Here is a 21,278-nt window from a genome sequence, read left to right on the forward strand (position 1 = left end):
AGGGCCTACCTACTTCCTAAAATAAAAACAAATAGGTCACTTGGATTAACATATGTTTAAATTTGCATTTAGGTGCTATTCATATCTACCTTATTTAGCTCTTGAGGATATTTAGTTGCAGTAAACTGTGAGAGATGAAAACCAGGACAGGGATTACCTTTGTTTCGTTAAGGCAGCTCAGGGGTGTTCTTGCAGACAGCTACAGCTGGATTTAGTCTAGAAGACAGCAGCTGGAGAAGTTCCTATATGGGACCTGCACACAAAGATCTGCAGGAAGAATATTCAAGTAATTTGCTTTGTTCTTAATGATTTCTCCTTTGGATAAAGGATTTCCCTCTGAACTGGGAAAATGAAACAGCAAGGAGCCTGCTGTAGAGACAGAATTTAAATAAACCAACCAAACCCCAAACATCAGCCCTAAAACCAGAACAGCCTCCTGAATGTTTGATGCACTTTTTGATTAACACTGAAAGCAGGTTGGGAGCTAATACTGAAAAGAGAACAGACCCAAAACAAACTTCAACTGTTCAGCTTTTAAACAGCACAGCAAAAAAAAAAAAAAAAAAAAAAAAAAGGGATATTCAAAACAACAATTGAGTAGTTGATTTTTATCTTTTATTATGAGCTAATACCAGGATGACATTCAAATGTCAGATGGCACAATTAAGACAGTCTTGGTAGGAATTATTCCAGCATTCCCAAAATTACAATTTAGTACACGAATGGCGTCAAATGTATGCATCACTCCCACAGAGAAAAATTATGGAATTCTGAATATCTTCTACCAGAACAGTTTCTGCATCAAATGGGGAAAAGAAAAACTGCTGGTAACACAGCTGACCTAGAAACCTTTTCTGGTAATGACCTGCAGAACAAAATATTTCCCTATTTAACATCTAGTAAAAAAAAATATGACTTTTGTTCAAGTTTAAGATTTAATACTTTTATATGGTTAGCCACAACAGGTATTAACCTCAGTTTTACTATATTTTTGTAATGCTACAAAAATCCTATAAAATCAAATTATAGTGAATTTTTCAGTGATTATAATTAAAAAAGCGCAGCTTGTACAAAATAAAAAAAATAAGATTCTATACTCTAATGAAAAATTTAAGACATTTTTAAATGAACAAAAGAAAGCACTTGTTAAGCTCTCCAATATTCAATGCATTCTGCACTTATCTGAAATAGCCAGACAGGAGCTAGAACTCCACTCCCCTTAGTTTACAACTAGTAATTTTGACACTATTATATATATATATATAGAGGATCTATGTCTGATATTTTTACAAATAAATACAGGATAAACCATATTGCATAGTGTGTGCTTGCTGTCTGAGTCACACTCCCAAAGTTTCACAGTTATGGTAGGGAATTCAACTTACAATCTCCGGGCTGAAGCATTGACAGGACATGGAATTTCCTCGGAAAACCAATGGGTTGGGTTTGTGATTGATCAGTGAACTCAGACAAACAACTCTTGCCATTCTTGCCAGCCATTAAACCAATTCCACTGGACAATTCTATCCAGCCAAGCAAAAAGCAACTGCTAGCTGTAACTAGGACCAAGAGAGATCAGCCTCTAAAAAGTTCTTTTCTTATAAACCAAGTTCCTTTATCCTCAGTGAATGTCAGGAAAGTCCAGGTGCTGTGTGTTTGCAGACAGGCCCAGTGCAAACACTCCTGGATTTTGGTTCCACCAAATCACCCGTGGCCACGTCACCAACTGAACAATGGCAATCTTCCAGTATGTCACTGTAAGGTAACTTGATTTTCCTGCTAAAACTAAAAAAAAATTATATTTTTCAACAAAAGGCTTATCAGGAAGTAAAAAAAAAAAACACCTAATTTTTGCTCAGTCATAACCATTTTTTGTGTTGGTTCTTTGTTAGCATCAAGGTATCGCTGAATCCTTCTGCCTTGCCAATTTTCAGCAAAGAGCACTGTGATTGGATTCAATGCTTACAGAGAGTTTTATGGCTTGGATCCTATGGCTCAAAAAGATTCAGTATCCACAGAGTAAGCAGAATCTAGAATAAAAAAATCCCTACTGTTGTGAAACACCAGAAGTAGACTTTGCACAGTTTGACTAAAAGATAATGCAACGTGTGGCAGGCAAAAAGTGACAGGACTTGTATGCAGCTGCATGATCATCTCCACACACACGCACACACCATCCACACTCTAACTCTAGGGTAAAGCTCTGCAGATATTAACCCTTTCACCAGCTATGTTCATGGAAATGCTTTCTCTTTAAGGCAGGAAGTATTTAAAGTAAGGTAAAGTTTTACCTTTATTTTATTCTTTGTACCTGTAAGTCAGTTGTACAGATCGTGACAATTTTTAAAAACATAGTGTCCTTAAGAACATGTTTGCTAAATTAAAGTTTTGCTAAAGTTCTGACCCACTGTGGAAGACATTCACTGAAAGGCCATTGAACACTTTTCTCATACAATCAGCAAATTTATTGCCCCAGCATAGAAAAAAAATGTTGATAAATTTAGAAATGTATAATGGCAGTAAACTACCATAAGCAAAATTTCATTAATAATAATGATAATAATTTTAAAAATCCTCAAATTCTTACCCACTGGTTACAAAAATATTTATTTCCTTATACTCTGGAGGATTTGTCTGTGTTTCCTGTGGTACTTCCTGGAGATTTCTACTGACCTTGTGTTCTGCTCACTGTTGTCTCTCTGTGGGTAAGAATCTGAGCTGCCAAGCTGTGTCCAGCGTGTACAAAAGTGATGCTTCCCAGTGAAATGTCTGCTGAGGACAGGCATGAAATAAGCAGGACGTGTGTGAGCCCATGGCTTCCAGTTAAGCCTAGAACATAGCAGCAGTGCTGTTTGATTAGATCCATTTGTCTTTGCAGGAGAAACAGGGATTTCAGCTGGGGAAGCAGGGAAACAGTTCTCTCCCACCCCACACTGCCAGTGGTCAGTGAGTGATTCATTTATTGATTGGTTGGTTCATGAGGAGGAGAATCAGAACTAGAGCCTTGAACTTTCTTCACAGCAACCAATTAAGTTTGCCTTTTTCATTTTGGGATACTTTCCATAATGAGCTGAATCCAAAAATCTATTTGAAAAATATATATTTTATATATATATATATATATAAAAAAAATTCATTATGTTTTGAATGTGAAACACCAATTAAATTTAGCTTTCCTCTTTGATTCCACCCCATTGTAGGAAACCGCTTAACAAAGCTTGCATGCTAATTACCCCTCAGCTGCAAGCCTGCAGGCATTCCAAACTCTGCCTAGTGAAAGGGCCAACCCTCCTCGACACATTCACGACTACACCAGTGATTCTGAAGCAACATCCTGCCCCTTAATACTGTCAGTTTCGAGCTCTCAAGCTGAAAGATCCTTGATAAGGTGAGAAGATGTCACTGGAATCAGTAAGATGATGTGCCTAGAGTTCTGCAATACCATTTGCTAAAGTTTTTTTTTCTTTTTTATGCACCATTGATTGACAGGAAAAAAAAATCCGTTTTTCTTTGCTTTCCAAGTCTCTCTGTGCAATGACCGATTCTTTGATACTGTCACTTTTTAAAAGTAAACTGAACAAGCCCTCAAATTTCAGCTTCAAGGGGGCTCCTGTCCGTTCTTGCTTTTCCACCTGGCGAGGCTGACGGAAATGGTGTTGTCATAGATTCATGCGCAAGTGCTCCGGTCGTTTGGAAATCATGGGAAAAGCCTGTTTTTTGTAGGGCCCAGAGTTTGGTTGCCGGATTGGAAGTGGTGCTGAAGCCTCTCCACAGACTGTCACATCCATTTGTTCTATTCCGCTGGTCTCCATCGGGTATTCCACAGGTGTCTGGGTGTTGGATGCGCCGGCAGAAGCACCTCTTCCCCAGAATTCCCCAGGGGAAAACTTGACAGGGCTTTAAAACAAGAAATACAGAAAATCAGATGGACACATACCCTTACTCTGCAGGAAACTGCACTCAAATGCATATGGAGAAGCAATTCTAATTCTTCCTTCCACTTTCAGGAGTCTGAGAAATTTCCATGTCTGGATTCTACCAGAGCCTCTTGTAAAATTCTCTCATTTTGAGGTGATAGCAGAAGGGTTTTTCTGTACTAACACGATTCTTTAGTGCTTAGGATGTTCTGAAACAGTTTTAGCTGTATCAGTCACCACTGAGGTTGCATCAGCACTGAAAAGCAACAAATTAGAACTTCATGTGCTGCCCAACACCACAGATTTGTGTTTAATAATGTGGTTTCAATAACAGAATCACTTCTAATGGAAGTGCTGGGCTTACTCAGAAGCAAGGCTGCATTTTATATTTCTAGTGCTTCAACTACTTGTCAAAAAGTGTATTACAAAAAAAAGAAAAAGAAGATAAAGTACCTGACTGGTGTCCTAGGGCTACCTATGAATCTGCGAGGTGATCGAATTTTTGGTTCAAAAGAAAATTTCTCTTTTACGCTTTCGAGTACAGATGGAGCCACATACGTAAAACCCTGCAAAACAGGAAAAAGGCACTGCAACTCACAGGCAAGGATGCATTCAGGATCACTTGTGCAGTTATGAAAATCTGATTGTTACAGGAAAATTATAAAAACGAGAGTCAGTGTAGACAGATGAACCTTTACTCCTTGAAGCAAACAGTGGGACTTAAGGGAGTTGCTACACCCCAGCTGTTTCTCCTCAGATCACGACTTCCACAGGCATACTCAATTTAATTAATTTTGCTCTCTGGACTGGCCATTGTTGTCTCTGCATGACTGTGAAAGCAATGCCATGTGCAGGGCTCACAGTGCAACTCTGAATCAGAATGCTGACATTCCACAAGGGCAGCACTGTTTGTTGGCTGCTGTATAAAGACAACGTCAGCAATAACCAAAGAATTTCAAAGCCTTTAAACATTTCAAACCTGTTACAGGATGTGGATTTAGTTAAGGGAGTTTGCTTCAAGGTGTTAGGAGTCAACAGAATGCATTTAGCTGAAATGCCCCCTTTCCAGCAGCAAATTTCCCCTTTCCCTCTCCACAGTCACTCCTCACTTGTCCTGGTTCACTCACCAGAAAAACCTGGTTGGCACTTTCACTGAGAGTTGAGTCATCTGGGCTATCAACAGGTGTCTGACGTGTAAACTTTGAATCAAACTGGCTCACATCCTCTTCAGATTGCTTTGCAAAAACAAAATGATTAAGGGTTTATATTACAGATATCAACCAAATGGCTCAGCGGTGAGCAGTGCAGCCTCTGGATGGAGTTCATTCCATGGGTTTTTGGCAGAGCTCTGCTGGAGGAAAACCCTGGAGTGGTGTCGGAATCCTGTCGCTGCCACTGGGAGGTCACTATGGGCACTGACACTGAGAAATAAAGGCAAGGGGGAGGGGCAAAAATTATGGATCAAAAAGGAACACAAATTAAAAAGATGCCTTTTTTAAAAATCTAAAATTATAAACAAAAACTTTTAGAAATACAATGCCAGTTTCTTGCAAGTTTAGCCCTTGTCACAACCAGTACAGAACAGTTGTAACTATTTAGTTTTTGGAGGCCTCTCCAGTTAGTTTTGTCCTGTTTTTGCAGATACAGAAGTGTTTATAGTCTGAGGGATAGAGGACAACTCTGGAATAATGATTATGAGGAATATTGTTTTATTTGGTTAAAGAAGAGCAGTAATTCCAAAACCCTTTCTTTATTCCCTTGGAAAGGCAGCAGGTGCTCATTTGTGCAGGCCTTCATGTGACCATAGAAGCACATGTTGAAAAACCATCTGGTTTATACAAGAAACTTCCATAAAATTGCTACTAACAGAAAAAACCCAAACCACCTTCAGATAAACTTTTGCAAGTATCAGTCTTGAGTCTTTCTGAGGGGAAAAAGGTCTGGAGTCCCTCATGCTGTAGAATGCTTGACATTAGTGATGCTTAAGCCAGTTTTAAGTGAGAATTTTAGTAGCTGGGAATTACAGACGTGGCAATACCCACAGCTGCTGGAGCTGATTGTACCCAGAGGGAAAAACAGACACCCTCCAAATACAAGATGGGATAATAAAAACTTGTTCATCACATCACTAGTTTGAGGTAAACTCTAACTACTGCTTATAATGCACAAGATGCATTGTAAAGATTAATAAGCAAACGCAGAAAATGCTTAATTAGGTGATTTCATTTACTTTTGCTTAACAACTCTATCTAGTTGAAACTAAGTACTGACTTACTGTAGAGGGTTTAGCAGCTGATCTCAGAGGGAACTGCACTTGCAGGTCTGTTTAACCTACGGGTCAGAAGCAGGAGGAATTCAGACTGAATCAGGTGCTAGGTCAGATCTGACAGCTTTAATTGAGGGTGAATCTGTCCCCTGAGTTGATATAGCTCAAGTACCAGGAATCAATGGCACTCCAGTTTGTAAAGTGAACGTTTCTAAGTTTTATTAAGATCTTTGCTGAAGGCACACAGGGCATATCTCTCTCCCAGTATTCCCAGTACATACCAATAAGGGTTTAAAAGGAGGTTCCACCTTGCGTGCCAGCAGCTCGTCCCAGTTGATGTGTCTGAAGAACGCGTGAGCCTGCAGGAGGGACAACAGCACAGTCAGCACTGCCCCCAGGGCACAGAGCCCAGAGCTTCACCATTAACATCTTCTATCCAGGCCCTCTCTCTGGGTGTTCCTTTCCAAAATCACATTTGGTTTAGTGTAGAATATTCTGCAGCACTACCTCACAGTAGCTGGAAGAGCTGAGAATTGAGATCACGCCTCCAAGTCAGACAACACGTCCCCGTTTCCTTGGGAGTGTCAGAAAAAGCCAGTTTACATGCAAAATACCTCTGCATTTTCCAACTTCAGAAGTTAAACCATGACAAAACACTGCAATAATGACAAATTATCTGAACTGTGAAATATGGAGGACTCTCTAAAACTTGTCAATATCGGCACAAAAAGAAAGTTAAGCTGGAATGCCACACTTCTCCCTTCAGGGAGCTGCACTAATACAGGGTTGGCAAGGTTTTCATCAGACTGCCAAGAGTATCCTCACCCTTCCAGGGCTGCACAATTAGCATTGTGCAACTACTAGAAAAGATCTACTGCAAGACTGAGCTAAAGAATAGAAGTTATTTTCCAAATCTCAAATAATCAAATAGCCAGACAGCTGCTTTTGTTGAGCTTTAAAGACTTGAGGTTTTGAGGAGTTGTCACATGTGGCTGCCTTTCTGCTCATTACCCTTCAAGACAGGCACTCTCCTTCCTTGAGGTACCTTCAAAGCTGTTTTATTTTCAGTGAGGTCATTTAAGAAGTCTCAAGTTTAAGTTCAAGTTACCTGAACTTCTCCAGCATCTCCAGGACCAGCTCCTAGACGTGAGGCAGCATTTCTTTTTAGCAGCTTGATGAGAAATAACACCCAAAAAAGCAGAATTAGTTATGCTGTTATAACCAGACTAGTTCTGCCATGAATCATCACTTCAATGAGTACTGTGCAGAATGAATACAGAACAATCAGAAAAATCTCCATTCACTTGAAAACAGTTGTATTTTCAAGGGAAATCATTTTCTGTACCACTCAGCAAAAAGGTGACTCAAGCAGCAATAAACCAAGCTTGAACTGAACAGCCACAGTGGTATCCTTTACATTTCTATTTTCTACATAGAAGTGGAGTACTGACAGTCATTAAGATTCTACCTTTTTAAGCAGATCTCTGGCTTCTTGTGTGAGGTAGGGAGGCAAGTTGAGTTTACACTTGAGAATCTTGTCAATTGTTTTCTTTCTGTTCTCCCCAGTGAAAGGAGGCTGGAAAAGTACCATTGAAAAAGGAGGAAAAACAGGACTTGTTCAGATCTTTAATTTGTGTACACAGAACTTACTTCAGTCATTTATAAAGCAGGTAAAACTACTGCAAATAGGCACTGTTTGGATAAAAGCAGCTCATGTCTGTAGTCAAACCTGAGAGCTGGATTTTGGTTCTTTTTCACTTGCAGTGGGTATATATACAATATATGTATTTATTCATGCAGCTGAGTGAGGGTACAGGGAAGCAGGAAAGCTACAAAGGGAAATACATGCAATTATAACTGTGCACCTACTGCTCCAGTCAGCATGTCATACATTAATGCCCCCAGACTCCACCAGTCCACAGCACGGTTATGCCCACTCCTCATCAAGATTTCAGGGGCCCTGTAAGCAGAAAAATGAAAATGTTTTAATGAGCTTAATACTAATTGTGACTGCTATTTTCCAACAAAACCCCGTTTATCAAGTAAAGTTCTCCTTAATGACTGAACATATGAACCACCAGTTAAAAAAGGCAAACCACAGCCATTACCCCCAGAGCAGAGCAATATTTTGTATTTCATCATGCAGCTCACATGTATTCAATTGTTCCACAGAATGTGTGTGTGACTGTTCCATCGTGAATGGATTCTTTACATAACCCGAAGTCAGTCAGTTTTACATGACCTGAAATTAAATAGATCACATTTAAGACTTGTCAGAATTCTGCTATTTGTAGAAGTAACATTGAGAAGAATTAGGAATTTTTAATATGGATATGTAATTATTCTGAATTACTTCTGACAGAGCAATGCAGCTATAAAATAGGAAAAGGTAATCACACTTACAGAGAAAACCAAGTGCTGCCACTTGACAAACTACCAAAGCTAATTCAAATACAGGCAAATGTATTTAAACGTAGACTGTAGAGTATCATTTAGCTAAAAAGTAGGTTACTGAATTTTACTGTCTGCTTCGAAATTCACAGAATGATCTTCAACAAACTGTAAAGTGCCCTGAATAATTCAGTACAAAAACTCAGACTAAGTAAACACGTTGTTTAGGAAAACATGAAAATTCTGGGTGGCACAGACTGCCAGACTAATCAGTGCCACAGTCACTGGGACAATGCAGTCGGGAACTGAAAGTGCTGTCAGTGGGAAGTGTCAGCTGCTGGCTAAGTCATTTCAGCCACAGATAATGTGGCATCCTACCCAAACTGCCTTTCCTACCATCAGTCATCCCCATTGACTAAAATGTCACAGGTTCTACTTCACAATGATCCAACAGAAGAAGAAAAATCCAGAGGTGCAGAAATGGCAAATCAACCACTCAAAACATGTCTGGGTCCATGTAACTGAGCTTTCTGTGGCCTATTAAACCAAAGAAGCTGAGTTTGAGGGCAATTAGCTCTGGCAGCACTTCACTATCCCAGGAGTGGTACAACCCTTGCGCTTTCTAAGGAGATTCACCTAAAACTGAGGTGCTGTGACCTTTGGGAGAATTGTTTTCAAAGGACTGGCAGCCTGACTCATGGCTAGAGTTCTACCTTGATGATTAAGCATGATATTTTCTGGCTTCAGATCCCGGTAGATGATTCCTTTTTGATGCAGGTGCCCCAGTGCCATGGAGATTTCTGCCAAGTAAAAGCTGAAAGGGAACAAAAATCAGACATATTTAATCATGCAGAGCATCTTGAGCAAGTCTCTCCCAGTTTTCAACCCCCAAACCTTGACCACTGCCCTATGGACAGAGCCTCACTGAGCAGCCAGCAGTGGACCCTCCTCTGTTGTAAGACTGGAGTTCCACCAGCACAAACTGGTGAGGGCAGCACATATACACCCTCCCCAAACCCACTGAACTGCTCTTTTACTACACTCTGAAATGAATGAGTAGTTAAATATAGTTTAAGCACTTGGAATAAAACCCAAACTATTAATTTACAAAAACAGCTTTACTTACCAGGCTGTGTCTTCCATAAATATCCCTTCTCTCTCTAACTGCATAAATAATTCTCCTCCTGTCACGAGAAAAAATAGATTGTACTCAATTAAAAGTATCATTTTAAGTCAGTCAAAAGTCTATTTTCTAGGAAAACTATAAGCAACAGGTATTTTTGCCTGTGGTACAATAGGCTGTTTCACAAAAAAACAACTGAGCCACTGTTCTGTTACTCTCAGGATTCCAGCAACCTGAAGAAATCAGCATTTAAAAACCAAGAGCACTTCTGTCCCTGTTTTTTGTGGTTACAGCTTGAAAAAAAATTGCTCCTAATCTGTGTCTGTTTCCCTCACCATTAAATAAAGGTAACACTTTCTTCAGTCACAAAGAACCTGCAAGGACTAAACCCTCAGGTAACTCTGTCGGATTGCACAGAACACACAAAAATGACAAATCTAGAGGAAGGAAAAGCCTTAAAACCCTTTCTCTCCTGTACTGTCATGAAAACCAACTATTTTATATTTCATTCCTCTTTATTGTATGGAATTAGAAAGTTTATTCATGTTCTTCTATGTATTTTTAATACAAACTTGTTTCAGTTTAAGACACCTAGCCATCATTAATTGGCCTTTCACTTGTAGGCTAAGAACCCCAAATTCTTGATTGTGCAAGACCCCAGGAAAGATGTAAAACAATGTTATATACTGACCACTGAGATACTCAAGGATGAGGTAGAGTTTTCCACCAGTCTGAAAGGCATAAATTAAGTCTACAATGAAGGGATGTTTCACTTCCTCCAGTATATTCCTCTCTGCTTTCGTGTGAGCTGTATCCTTGGCATTCCTTACAATCATTGCCTGCAAAAAGCAGGGATATGTGAGCACAGAACATGCTAAACAAGGCAGACTTTTATACTGATTCAATTCTGAATTTATTAAATTACAACGCTACATAGGAGTTAGCAACAGCATTAAAAAATTACATTTCACCACAGTATCTACATAAGAGGTTTATTTCATAGAATCACACAATAATTTAGCTTGGAAAGGACCTCCTGACCTATTTAAATGAGCTGCTGAGAACTACACAGACAGAAAAATTTGGAGTTTAATTCTAATACCAACTGTATCTGAGTAAAAACTGTATATATCCTTGAAGTTATTTTATGCATATTAAATCATTAGATAATTCTAAAATGGAGGGATATATGTTTGGTTTATTTTTTAAGATTCAGAGAGTAGTGAAATTCAGGTTACCTTTTTAAGAACTTTCATGGCAAATATTTTCCCGGTGTTTGCTCCGGTTACTTTTCGTACTTGAAACACCTAAACAACACCAACACAACAGCAATCACATGTTTCAGCTGCATTAACTGCCACAAGCTAAAAAGCAAAGTTGTGCAACAGAGAGAGAGAGAGGAGATCACCCACAAACTACAAGGCAAGAAGCAGAGACTGGATGCAGAATGAGTTTGGGCCGTTCCAGTGAGGCTCTGCCAGGGAGCTCAGTGCCAAGCCTGGCAGCTGGGGGTGCTTCTGGCCCCTTGCAGCTGTGGCAGAGTGGACTTTTCAGAGAGGGGGGGATGAGAGCAAAGCAAGGGGCCCTGGGGGTGGGAGGGACTCGGTGCTGGAGGCTCCTGACCTTGCCGTAGCCGCCCTTGCCCAGCACGCGCAGTAGCTCGAAGCACTCGGGGCGGATCTTCTCGGGGCCTCTGTTCACGCTGGTCTCTGAAATCTCAAATTTTTCACAATGTTCCATCCCACTGCAGAAAAGCAGAACAAGGCTGTGAGTCTACCTGGTAGTGAGAAGGGAGGAAATGAAAGCACTGACTCCCTGGAAAGTGTCTGACTGACAGTGGCAGAGAGCTGGAGGGCTCCCAGCACCAGCAATGATTGTTGGTGGCGTGCAAAGCTGCAGCTTGCACTGAGAAGGTTGCCTGCAGGTTTTGGGGATTTATAGTAGCAAGATTTCCTCCAAACCCCTTCAATTTAATGCACAATACATCTCTGCATTACACCAGAATTAAGTTTAGAGGATGAAAACCTCAAACTGACTCAGGTATTTCTTTGTATCATTATATCCATATTACAAATGTCATTCAAAGGCAAGAGATTTGTTGGAAGAAACAAGGATCAAAAGACAAAAAGCAGCTTTCACCAGAATTCTTTTTATTATTATTATTTTATTTCAAGATACAATTGACAAATTTTAATGTGAGGAAATAGTGAAACATCTAAAAATGACTCAAAATGGAACCAGAATGACAAAATTTTCTATTTACCTTAACAATGTAACAAAATTAGAAGTTATTTGTGGTGGGCATGAATGATACAGAATATTTTCTAGCAGCAACTTACAGGTCATATTGGCCAACTCCTCCATGGTCCATGCTCTCACTTAACTGACCCTGGGGAGGAGAAGTGTAGGAGAAAGATGAATTAGAAAAAGGAAAATATTAAAAATAAATGCACTGATGTGGTTTACGACTTTTTAAGTTTGAGAAGAAATATCTATATAATTAAATAGGTCAGGAATAAAAAGTTATCAGCAGAAGATCCAAAAATCTACTAAATTCTGTGCCAGATTTGCAGTACTGCCATGAGTCTCAAGCAGTGACACAGGGAACCCCTGTCTTACTTGGCTGCATAGTTATTCAATCACTTAAATTTCAGAGGTACAATTTCACACCCCCAAGTGAACTTGAAAAATGTTAGGGTACTGCAGGTTTCTTTAAAATTCCTCTTACACTGAAATTTTTGAGTCCTGTTGCAGTACTATGCAAATGAGATCAATAATAAAGATTATGTGAACAGATTAACTGGGACTCCTCTGCACTAAAAATCTACTGAGAAAGTTTTATTATTTTATGTTGGCTAGTCAAATCCCAATAATGATGAAAGAATTCAGCTTTACTCTAAAGCAAATTTTCTGACCAATAATCAGTACTGAACAAGTTCCTGCATTTCAGCACCACAACCAGTCACCATTAAGAAATGGGGTTGAATTCTGAAGAGGCATTTTCCTCAAAGAATTTTTAACCTGATCCCTTCCCTCTTAACTGTGGCTCTGCATGGCAAAAGAAATGCAAAGGCAGCAGACAGCTGGAATGAATGCAAATAGAATGGCAGGGGCAAGCTTCTAGTGAGCTGCTGTACAGTCACATTCTTATTTTTAAAAATATGGACACAAAATAACAACTGTGAGTTCATGGTGAACAGCCTGGGACCTACAGACTGATATAAATATATTGAGTGACTTGTGAAATTCAGCAAAGTAGAAAAAGAAAACCCACTGAGATCTGCAAAACTCAGCCCAAGCCAAGGAGTGTATTTTAAAACATTATCCAAGTGAAAACACTAACCAAAGAAAACTCAAAACTTTTTTCAACAGCTTCCAGACCATTGCAATGTTTAAGTTTACAGAGGCTGGTTTATTTTGGGTGATCTAAAGGGGAATTTAACTCTTGGATCTACCTACTAGGACCACAAGCAATTAAGGAGTCCAAAAGATCAGGTTTGTTTCCAGCTCAGAGAGCTGCCAGCTGATGTCCTCCTGTTGACATTTATTAGAGAAATCCAGCTTATTGACATGTTTCACAATAAAAGCCACTAGAGCTGCCCTTGACCCCACTCTTAGATGCCAACAAATGAATTTTTAAAAATTCAACCCAGACAATAAACACCCCTCAGTTCCCAGAGCAACTCCTCCTGTTGCCCAATGGTTCTGGCAAAGTTTACGTCTGCCGCTCTTGCTCCTGTGAACTTTGGGTTTCAATTTTCAATCTCAGTATTAATTTAACCAAAAGTCACTTCAAATACCATTCTAGTATTTTTTCAGGGTTCCTTCTCATGTCACAACACCAAGAAAGGCATTGGGAAGCCACCAGCTCTTCAGTCCATACATTGTTTCATTTATTACAAACACCTAAATTAAGGCTGAGGCTTTTTTCACCATAATAATTAGTGCAAACAACCACATGGCTTATGAGGAAACTTAAACAAGGCTTCAGATTTTTCCAGGATGGCTGTGCCACAAACCCACAACTGAGCTATCTGGACTCATAATTTTTGGGAGACACCAGAGATTTGACAACACAGTCCTGAGTGTTCCCCTTGCTCATTCCTGGATCTCCACTGCTCTGGCTGCATCTTCTCTCTGATCCCAGCAGGACACACACCCTGTGGAGATAACTTCCACTGGAATTGTTCCCCTCACACATTCCTGATGTTCCCCTCCTTCCTTGCTCTTACAGTTCCTGCTTTTCGGTTGTTTTCCTCTCAAGCCCATTCTCACCCTCCTTTATCTGTTTGCCAAAAGGCACCTGAGAGCAACCAAGGTTGCCAAAGTCCATAGAAATGGCAATCATGGCAAGGTTTGAACATCCACAATGGTTTCATTGTTCCCTGAGACTAAATTACAGGAACACAGGAGAGAACAAACTCAACTTTCTGGCCACCTCCATCAGAACCTGTTCTTGGCAGCATTAACAGGCTGATGCAAGAAACATTTTCTAAAGCCAAGTGTTTTATTGATTGTAGAGGTGACAGACAGAGCTTCTCCTGCAAGCTGAGAAGCTTTCAAGCCTTCAGCTGTCAAAACAATGCCTGCAGGTTCCAGGGAGCGTGGGTAACAGAGAATCAGCTTATCTCCCCAAGGGAAGTACCTGGAGGGAACCTACAGCACACATGGAAGGGACTTTTTACAAGAGCATGGAGGTTTAGATCAGATATCAGGGGGAATTTCTGCCCTGGGAGGGTGGGCAGGCCTGACACAGGGTGCCCAGAGAAGCTGGGGCTGCCCCATCCCGGGAAGTGTCCGAGGACAGGGCTTGGAGCCACCTGGGACAGGGGAAGGTGTCCCCGCCCACGGCCTGAGATGATCTTTAAGGTCCATTCCAACCCAAATCGTTCCATGATCTCCAAGACTGCCATTGGTATTTAAAGAGCAGAAAACAAATGCAGTGGCGCTTTGAGCAACAGCAAACGCTTAATATACAAACCAATATCAAAAAGCAACGCAAGACCTAGAAAAACATAAACAGAGATGATGCAATAAAATCCCCCTAAGGCTCTGACAGGATCTAGATGAGCATCACGAGCTGCAAATTGCACATTATCAGCTGCGCTGCTGGGCGAGCAGGAGACGCAAACAGCGCTGACCCGCCTAACGCAGCGTTTCAAACCTCGCTTTTTCATTTTGGCGCGACAGCAGCGACTTTACACGGCTCCAGAAAGATCGGCATTCCCGCACTGACGTTCGGACATGTGACAATACAGAAATAATTTTTTTTAAAAAAAGCCCCGCTGCGGCGCTTGTGCCGCGCTCCCAGGCCGGAGTTCCGCGGGGAGCAGCGGCGGCGCGGATGTCCCGGGGCGGCGCGGGCCCTGCCCGGCCACAGCTCCGGCCTCGCCGCCGCCTCAGCGCGGCCCCCGCCCGGCCCCGCGGCGCCTCCCGCGCCTCCCTCCCTCAGGCCTGCCCCGCTGCCTCCCCGGCCCCGCTGCCGCTCTCACCCCCTCCTCCAGCTCCTCGTCCGAGCCCGCCTCCTCGGGCTGGTCCAGGTCGATGTCGAACACTCCCGCCATGGCGCCGCCGCCCCTCGCTGGCTCCGCCGGGTGCCCGGGGCCTGCGCCGCCTCATGGGCCCGCGCCCCGCAGCGCCGCCGCGGCCGCCATCACCGGCTGCGCGGCCGCAGCGCGCCTGCGCGCCCGCCCCGCCCGCGCCCGCCGCGCGCGCGCACCGCGCCTCCCGGCCCCGGCCGCGGCGCCTGCGCAGAGGCCGCCGTGAAGCCGCGCGGGAGGCGCGTGCGCGGAGGGCGCCGTGAGGCCGCCGCGGGCGGGAGCGCCCGGGCCGCCTGCCCGGAGCGCGCGGTGCGCAGGCGCGGGAAGGCGCGCGCAGGCGGGGACGAGGTGAGCGCTGAGGGAGCGCGGGGGGCGGCGCCGGGACCGGGACCCGCACGGACCGCGGGACCCGCACCGGGACCCGCACGGACCGCGGGACCCGCACCGACAGCGGGACCCGCACGGACCGCGGGACCCGCACCGGGACCCGCACCGACCGCGGGACCCGCACCGGGACCCGCACGGACCGCGGGACCCGCACCGACAGTGGGGTCCCGGGACGGGCTCGCACCGAGGGGCAGCCTGAGGGCCGGCGCCGGGGAGATGGCGGCGCTCCCTGAGGGGGAGACCGGCCCTGAGGGGCTCCTGTGGCCGCGGGGACCCGAGTGGGGCTCCCTCAGGAGAGAATCGGTCGGTCTCGATTCTCCCCCACACGGGAGGGTCGGTGTCGTGTGCTTTGGACATGAGCGTTTTCTGGCAGTAATTCAGATATTTTTAAATGTTTTGCGTGACTCGGTTTCCCAGTGACACCCGGCTTGGCCCGACGCGGGTGGGCATGGCAGTGAACTCGTTCCTGCCTCACGGGCACGGACAGCGATCCAAGGACTGCTGAGGCACAGCTGGGATGGCAGTGAGGAACAGCAGCCCAGAATAACCAAGAGAGCTTAAAAAAAAAAAATTACCTTTTTTCTGTGAAGGGATAGAAAAGTGAGAAAGCAGAGCTGCTGTCAAATGCTGGGTGGGGAGAAATGTCAAAACATAGCAGGATGGAGGCAAAACAGTTTGCTGTGTGTGGTGGAAAAAGGGGAATTCTCCAGGGAATCCTTTTGTCACCTCAGCAGGCTCTGGCATCAGGCCTGGTGCAGCTCTCAACTGGAAAATAGCAACATTTTTGAACTGGCTTAAGTTTAACAATTTTGCATCCTAGTCCCATAACTCTTGAGTTATAATTGCTTGTTCCCACCCTGTTTTACCACGCAAAAGTGAGAAAAGAAATTATTTTCTTTTTCAGGCTTAAATACCAAGTGAATAAGGATGTCAATTGTCACGGTGCAGCTTGGGCAGTGTGGGAACCAGATCGGGCAGGAGGTGTTCAGTGCTCTCTGCAGTGACATCCGTGGCACCCATGGGCTGTGTTCCGACAAGGAGAATGAATCCTACCAAGATTCCTGCAAGGAACGGTTCTTCTGCGAGGAGGAGTCTGCAAGTACAGCTTTAAAGGGCTTTTTCCCCTCTCAGCACACAGAAACATCAAATGGTTTATTTTATGAGAGATCTGTGCTCTCTGGAGCTCAGATTTGGTTTTGACACAATAAATGGCTCAGCAGCAATCAGGGCCTGGCCAGATCCTTTCTGTATTGTCCCCGTTATAAGTTTGGCTGAAGTGGGACATTGTATCCATCCATCCCACCTCAATAAACAGCACTTTTTCCCCAATTTTGTTTTCCTTCCTGTGCAGTACCTGTTGCCCGGGCTGTGCTTGTTGACATGGAGCCCAAAGTGATCAGCCAGACCTTATCCGTGGCTGCCAGGTCTGGCCACTGGAAGTACAGCAGCCACTCACACTTCTGCCAGAAGCAAGGATCTGGGAACAACTGGGCCAACGGGTAGGAACAGCTGCCTCAAGCTTCCCTGAGGGAGTTCTGGAGGCTGACGAGCTGCTCAGACTCCCTAAGAGTGGTAATACAGCAGCTGTGGCAGCTAAATTAAAATTTGCTATGTGAATAACTTCACCTTTGTGCTTTTATTTTGATACAGCCTGCCCTGTCTTGCTGTTTTGTGTTACCCCACAGTTACTCTGTTCATGGGCCCAGACACAAAGAAGCAATCATGAACCTGGTGCAGAAAGAAGCAGAGAAATGTGATCGGCTCGGGGGATTTTTCACAATCATGAGCATGGCTGGGGGCACAGGATCAGGCCTGGGAGCATTTGTGACCCAGTGTTTGAGAGATGCTTTTCCAACCTCCTTCATACTGAACCACGTGGTCTGGCCCTATGGCACTGGGGAGGTGAATGTCATGTTGCCTTTTAATAACTAATAATAGTTTACATAGAATTTTTGAGCTTATAATCACTGGTTATTTTTAAACAAAATATCTACAACAGAAATAAATTAGAAAGTGGGTGTATTCTATACTGAAAAAGTTCAAGTGGTTTCAGTATCACAGCTAAAGAATTTTCACCAAAAAAATCTTTGTGATAATTTAATGCTGAAGTGGTGCAGATTCACAAGAAGCTCTGATATCTAACTAGAAATCTCCTGATATGCTCTTATCTCAGCATTGTAATCAGTTCCCAGGCAGATCTGGTTCCAGCATGTTTGTTTGGAGGGAGATGGATAACCTGATTTTCACAGGTCTTGCCCTCTTTTCCATGAAAAGCCTTTGAGCTGCTGACCTCATCCTGCACTCTGGCAAAGAAAATGAATCACTTCCTAAATCATAACTGAGGAAACAGCAGGAGCCAGGGGATTATAACGAAAAGGAGATTAAATTGTTTGACTCTTCTTTGTGTGTGTTTTTTTGTTTGCTTCAGGTCATTGTTCAAAACTACAACTCTGTTTTGACTCTGTCACATCTGTACCACTCATCAGATGCCCTTCTTGTCCATGAAAATGATGTCATCCACAAGATCTGTGCCCAGCTGATGAATATCAAACAGATTTCCTTCAGGGATGTCAACCAAGTCATTGCCCACCAGCTGGGCAGCGTTTTCCAGCCCACTCACACAGCAGGAGGGGGCTCAGGCTACAGCAGGAACCCTTTAGGTACCACACCCAGCACCCACACACCTTTTGGGGTCACTTCAGCTGGGAACTGAAGTTCTTCAGTCTCCTTGTTCAAATATTTGGATACATCCCAAGCTTTAACACAGGAAAAGACCAATTTAGACGTTCAATCCTGATGTTGTAGCAGAGTCAAAAATAGATTGCCCCAACTTCTGGTTTCATTCTTCACCAAAAGAACCCTGTTTCTCCTTTTTCAAGTGAAAACAGACACTCTTGTACCTGTTTACATTTCAGAGGAAGTTTGCTCAGGGCAGTAATTTTGGACTGAGTTTCACATTTCACTTTGGGTTAGAAGTTTGCATGAGCTGAAACAGAGTTTTGAGTTATGCTCAGCAGAAGAGGTGAGCAGAGAACTGAGCAGCAACATGCAGCAGACTGACATTTGTACCTCAAAAGAATTAGAGAAAGTTGCCCTTATTGCTTATAAAATTAAACTTCCACATCTGTCTGGAGTTCAGAGAGGGTCCTTGAGATTTTGACCTAAACTATAAAATAAAAGCTACTACACCCTGTATAGAACTCAGTAATACACAGCAAGTTTGCATGGCTTTGAAATTGCTACATCTCTGAACATTCATCACTCTTCTCCCATTTTAGCTGCCCTGTGCAATATTTTTGTCAAACATGAGCAGCTGTTGATTTCTCCTTTCAGGAGAGTTAATGGAGTCACTGGTGCCACATCCCGAGTTCAGGATGCTGGGCCTGAGGAACATCCCCCAGATGCCTGAGAGCTCCCTGCCTTACAGCACCTTCAGCTGGCCTGGTCTCATCAAACACCTCAGGCAGATGCTCATTGCTAATGCTCAAATGGAGGAAGGTAAATAAACCCACTCTCACTCTCCATCACTCTTCAAACACTCATTTGTGCAGATGCAATAAAGCTGGATGCTTTGTGGAGTTCACAAAGAAGCTGTTGCCCTCAGCAGGAATTTGCCTCCACAAAACCAGCTGCTCCTTTCACCATTCCCTCAGCTGCCACAGCAGCTCCCAGATTGTCCTGCTCTGCTTCCAGACATCTCAGTTAATTATAACTATTGGAAATACACAAACCAAACTGGCAGTCTGTGGCTGTGCACTTAATTTACATAACTCATTTGGAACATTCCTTGGATGGTGAGCTCTGCTTTTTCTTTTTACACCTTCTAAGCATAGAAATCAGGCTCAGCTCTCCCATGTAATTCACATGGAGAATTCAGTTACAGCTCCAGTTATGCAAGGAATGGGCTGGAGGCTTGCTAAGTATAGAAACAGGTATCCATTTTCTCTGGCAGAATGACTGCCAGGCAAATCCTGCTGGATTAGCAGTGGTTTTCTCTGGGAATTGTGTGATTGCTGCTTCATTCATGTGCAGCAGCCACAAACTCCAGTGTGGTCTCAGTTTGGGGCACAATGATAGTTCCCATCTGCATCTTCACAAAACATTAACTTGCTTTTCCATCTCTTTTTTTTTCCAAATCCCAAAGGTATTGATTGGCAAGTACGACCACCACACCCATCCTCCATCCCGTCCACAAACAAACCCCTGCACTTTAACACTTCCATTGCCAACCTGGTTATCCTGAGAGGAAAAGATGTGCACAGCGTGGACTTGGGTAAGAGGAGGAGCACAGCACCTCAGGGGGGTCTGGTTTCACAGCTCACTGCTGACTTTGCAGCCAGATCTGATGCAAGTGGAAACATCCCAAGACCACACATTTGACTCCTAAGGTTGATATTCCCTCTAGAAACATTTTGCTGTCCAAGGCCACACTGTCTAATTGCTTAGGGCTGTTGTGTTTTACTTCTGAGTTTCCTGAAGCACTTTAGGGAAGGAGGAAGAGACTCACGTGTATATCTGGAATTCTTGGCTATAATATCTGAAAATACATCTAGCTGTTTCTGGAGTGATGAGCATTGCTGGCAGCTGGAGTATCCACACCAGTGTGCTTCTAGATAATCTAAGGAGTCTGTTTAAAAGTTGTATTTTCAACAGACTACCCACTCTGCAGATAATTTTCCAGACCTGATCTGGCAGCACTGATTAGGCCACACAGGGATCATGTGTGGGTTTTGTCCAAAGGGCTGTCCTGTTTCTGCTACAGGAAGTTTCCAAGATCCCTCATTATACACATCATGGCTAAACCCTCAGGATGCTTTCAATGCATGGAAAACTCCCAGAGCATTTAACAAGTATGAAAAGTCTGCTGCTTTGGTCAGCAACAGCCAGTTCCTGCTGAAACCTCTTGACAGCATCGTAGGGAAAGCTTGGAATATGTTTGCTTCCAAGTAAGTGAAAATAATTATGCTGTACTTCACTAATAATTGCCAATATCTTAGCTGATTTCTAATGTATGACCCATTCTTCAACACACAGAGCTTACCTTCACCAGTACGCAAAGTTTGGAATCCAAGAGGAAGATTTCCTGGACTGCTTCACAACCCTGGAACAAGTTATCTCCAGTTACACCAATCTGTGATTTATTTCTTTGTTAAGATGGTCTGAAATAGAGATTTTCTGAAAGAACCAAGCTGAAAAACCTTCCGTCAAATATGTAAATTATTGACTGGAGTTATTTTTCAGACTTAGGAGCAGAGTCTCTGTGAGCGTGTCTGAATAGCAAGAACTGAATATGAACTTAATATATTCATATATTCATATTATTCTTATTTAATATATCTAATAAATACCTATTTTTTCAATACATTTGCTATATACTGTAGCTGTATCCTTTTCTGACCGTTTCACTAAGCAAAACTACAAACTCCTGTTTTTCTCCAAGTTATAAGTTAATTAACTTGTTAATTATTTAAACATATTGGCAATGAGGATGGCTGGTAGATTGTAGATGTAAGAACTTAAAATTTGATACCATAAGTACAATATATTTTCTAATCTCTAAAGCAAATTTAAGGACTTGGCTCCTTTTGGCCTGAGTTTTGCCACAACCACAAGGTGGTGCCCTGGGAAGCTGCAGCTCCCTCCTGGCAGGAGAA

The 21,278-nt window shown here is 43.1% G+C and overlaps 2 protein-coding genes across 8 annotated transcripts; one reads left to right on the forward strand and one right to left on the reverse strand.

The window, feature by feature from the left end:
- Positions 1 to 593: 593 nt before the first annotated feature.
- On the reverse strand, positions 594 to 15,375 carry RPS6KB1 (ribosomal protein S6 kinase B1). 2 transcript variants are annotated; one of them, XR_002464898.3, is made up of 16 exons: positions 15,190 to 15,375; positions 12,037 to 12,086; positions 11,321 to 11,441; positions 10,936 to 11,004; positions 10,389 to 10,536; positions 9,701 to 9,758; positions 9,288 to 9,388; positions 8,335 to 8,425; positions 8,053 to 8,143; positions 7,652 to 7,759; positions 7,292 to 7,354; positions 6,465 to 6,542; positions 5,045 to 5,152; positions 4,371 to 4,483; positions 2,674 to 3,897; positions 594 to 1,785 (listed from the first exon to the last, which is right to left on the reverse strand). XR_002464898.3 is itself a non-coding variant. In XM_021524876.3 (15 exons), the coding sequence occupies exons 1-15, from the start codon at positions 15,259 to 15,261 to the stop codon at positions 3,660 to 3,662; spliced, it is 1,509 nt and encodes a 502-aa protein (XP_021380551.1). In that variant the 5' UTR covers positions 15,262 to 15,375; the 3' UTR covers positions 594 to 3,659. The 2 variants fall into 2 exon arrangements, 1 of the variants encoding a protein (XP_021380551.1); XM_021524876.3 differs by having other exon boundaries at positions 594 to 3,897.
- Positions 15,376 to 15,552: 177 nt separating this feature from the next.
- Positions 15,553 to 20,988, forward strand: TUBD1 (tubulin delta 1). Of its 6 annotated transcripts, none has more exons than XM_077787560.2 (9): positions 15,553 to 15,585; positions 16,529 to 16,723; positions 16,976 to 17,123; positions 17,310 to 17,526; positions 18,053 to 18,284; positions 18,958 to 19,122; positions 19,769 to 19,897; positions 20,387 to 20,570; positions 20,659 to 20,988. In XM_077787560.2, exons 2-9 carry the CDS (start codon positions 16,552 to 16,554, stop codon positions 20,759 to 20,761), a joined length of 1,350 nt encoding a protein of 449 aa, XP_077643686.2. In that variant the 5' UTR covers positions 15,553 to 15,585; positions 16,529 to 16,551; the 3' UTR covers positions 20,762 to 20,988. The 6 variants fall into 6 exon arrangements, with proteins under 6 accessions (XP_077643686.2, XP_085413188.1, XP_077643688.2 ...); XM_077787562.2 differs by having other exon boundaries at positions 15,557 to 15,996; XM_021524878.3 differs by having other exon boundaries at positions 15,557 to 15,957.
- The last annotated feature ends 290 nt before the right edge of the window (positions 20,989 to 21,278 follow it).

The sequence above is a fragment of the Lonchura striata genome, chromosome 19 (assembly GCF_050655825.1).
Source record: "Lonchura striata isolate lonStrDom1 chromosome 19, ASM5065582v1, whole genome shotgun sequence".
Classification (NCBI taxonomy): Eukaryota; Metazoa; Chordata; class Aves; order Passeriformes; family Estrildidae; genus Lonchura; species Lonchura striata.

Bases quoted from the DNA above. Each gene is read 5' to 3' on its own strand.
- RPS6KB1 (XM_021524876.3), bottom strand. From the start codon at position 15,261: ATGGCGGGAGTGTTCGACATCGACCTGGACCAGCCCGAGGAGGCGGGC. The intron at 7,355-7,651 runs GTAGAATCTTAA...TTTCTCATCAAG, and splicing joins CCAGAGATCTGCTTAAAAAG to CTGCTAAAAAGAAATGCTGC. The intron at 5,153-6,464 runs GTATGTACTGGG...GTTTTTGCAAAG, and splicing joins CTCCTTTTAAACCCTTATTG to CAATCTGAAGAGGATGTGAG.
- TUBD1 (XM_077787560.2), top strand. From the start codon at position 16,552: ATGTCAATTGTCACGGTGCAGCTTGGGCAGTGTGGGAACCAGATCGGG. The intron at 16,724-16,975 runs GTACAGCTTTAA...CTTCCTGTGCAG, and splicing joins CTGCGAGGAGGAGTCTGCAA to TACCTGTTGCCCGGGCTGTG. The intron at 17,124-17,309 runs GTAGGAACAGCT...GTTACCCCACAG, and splicing joins GGGAACAACTGGGCCAACGG to TTACTCTGTTCATGGGCCCA.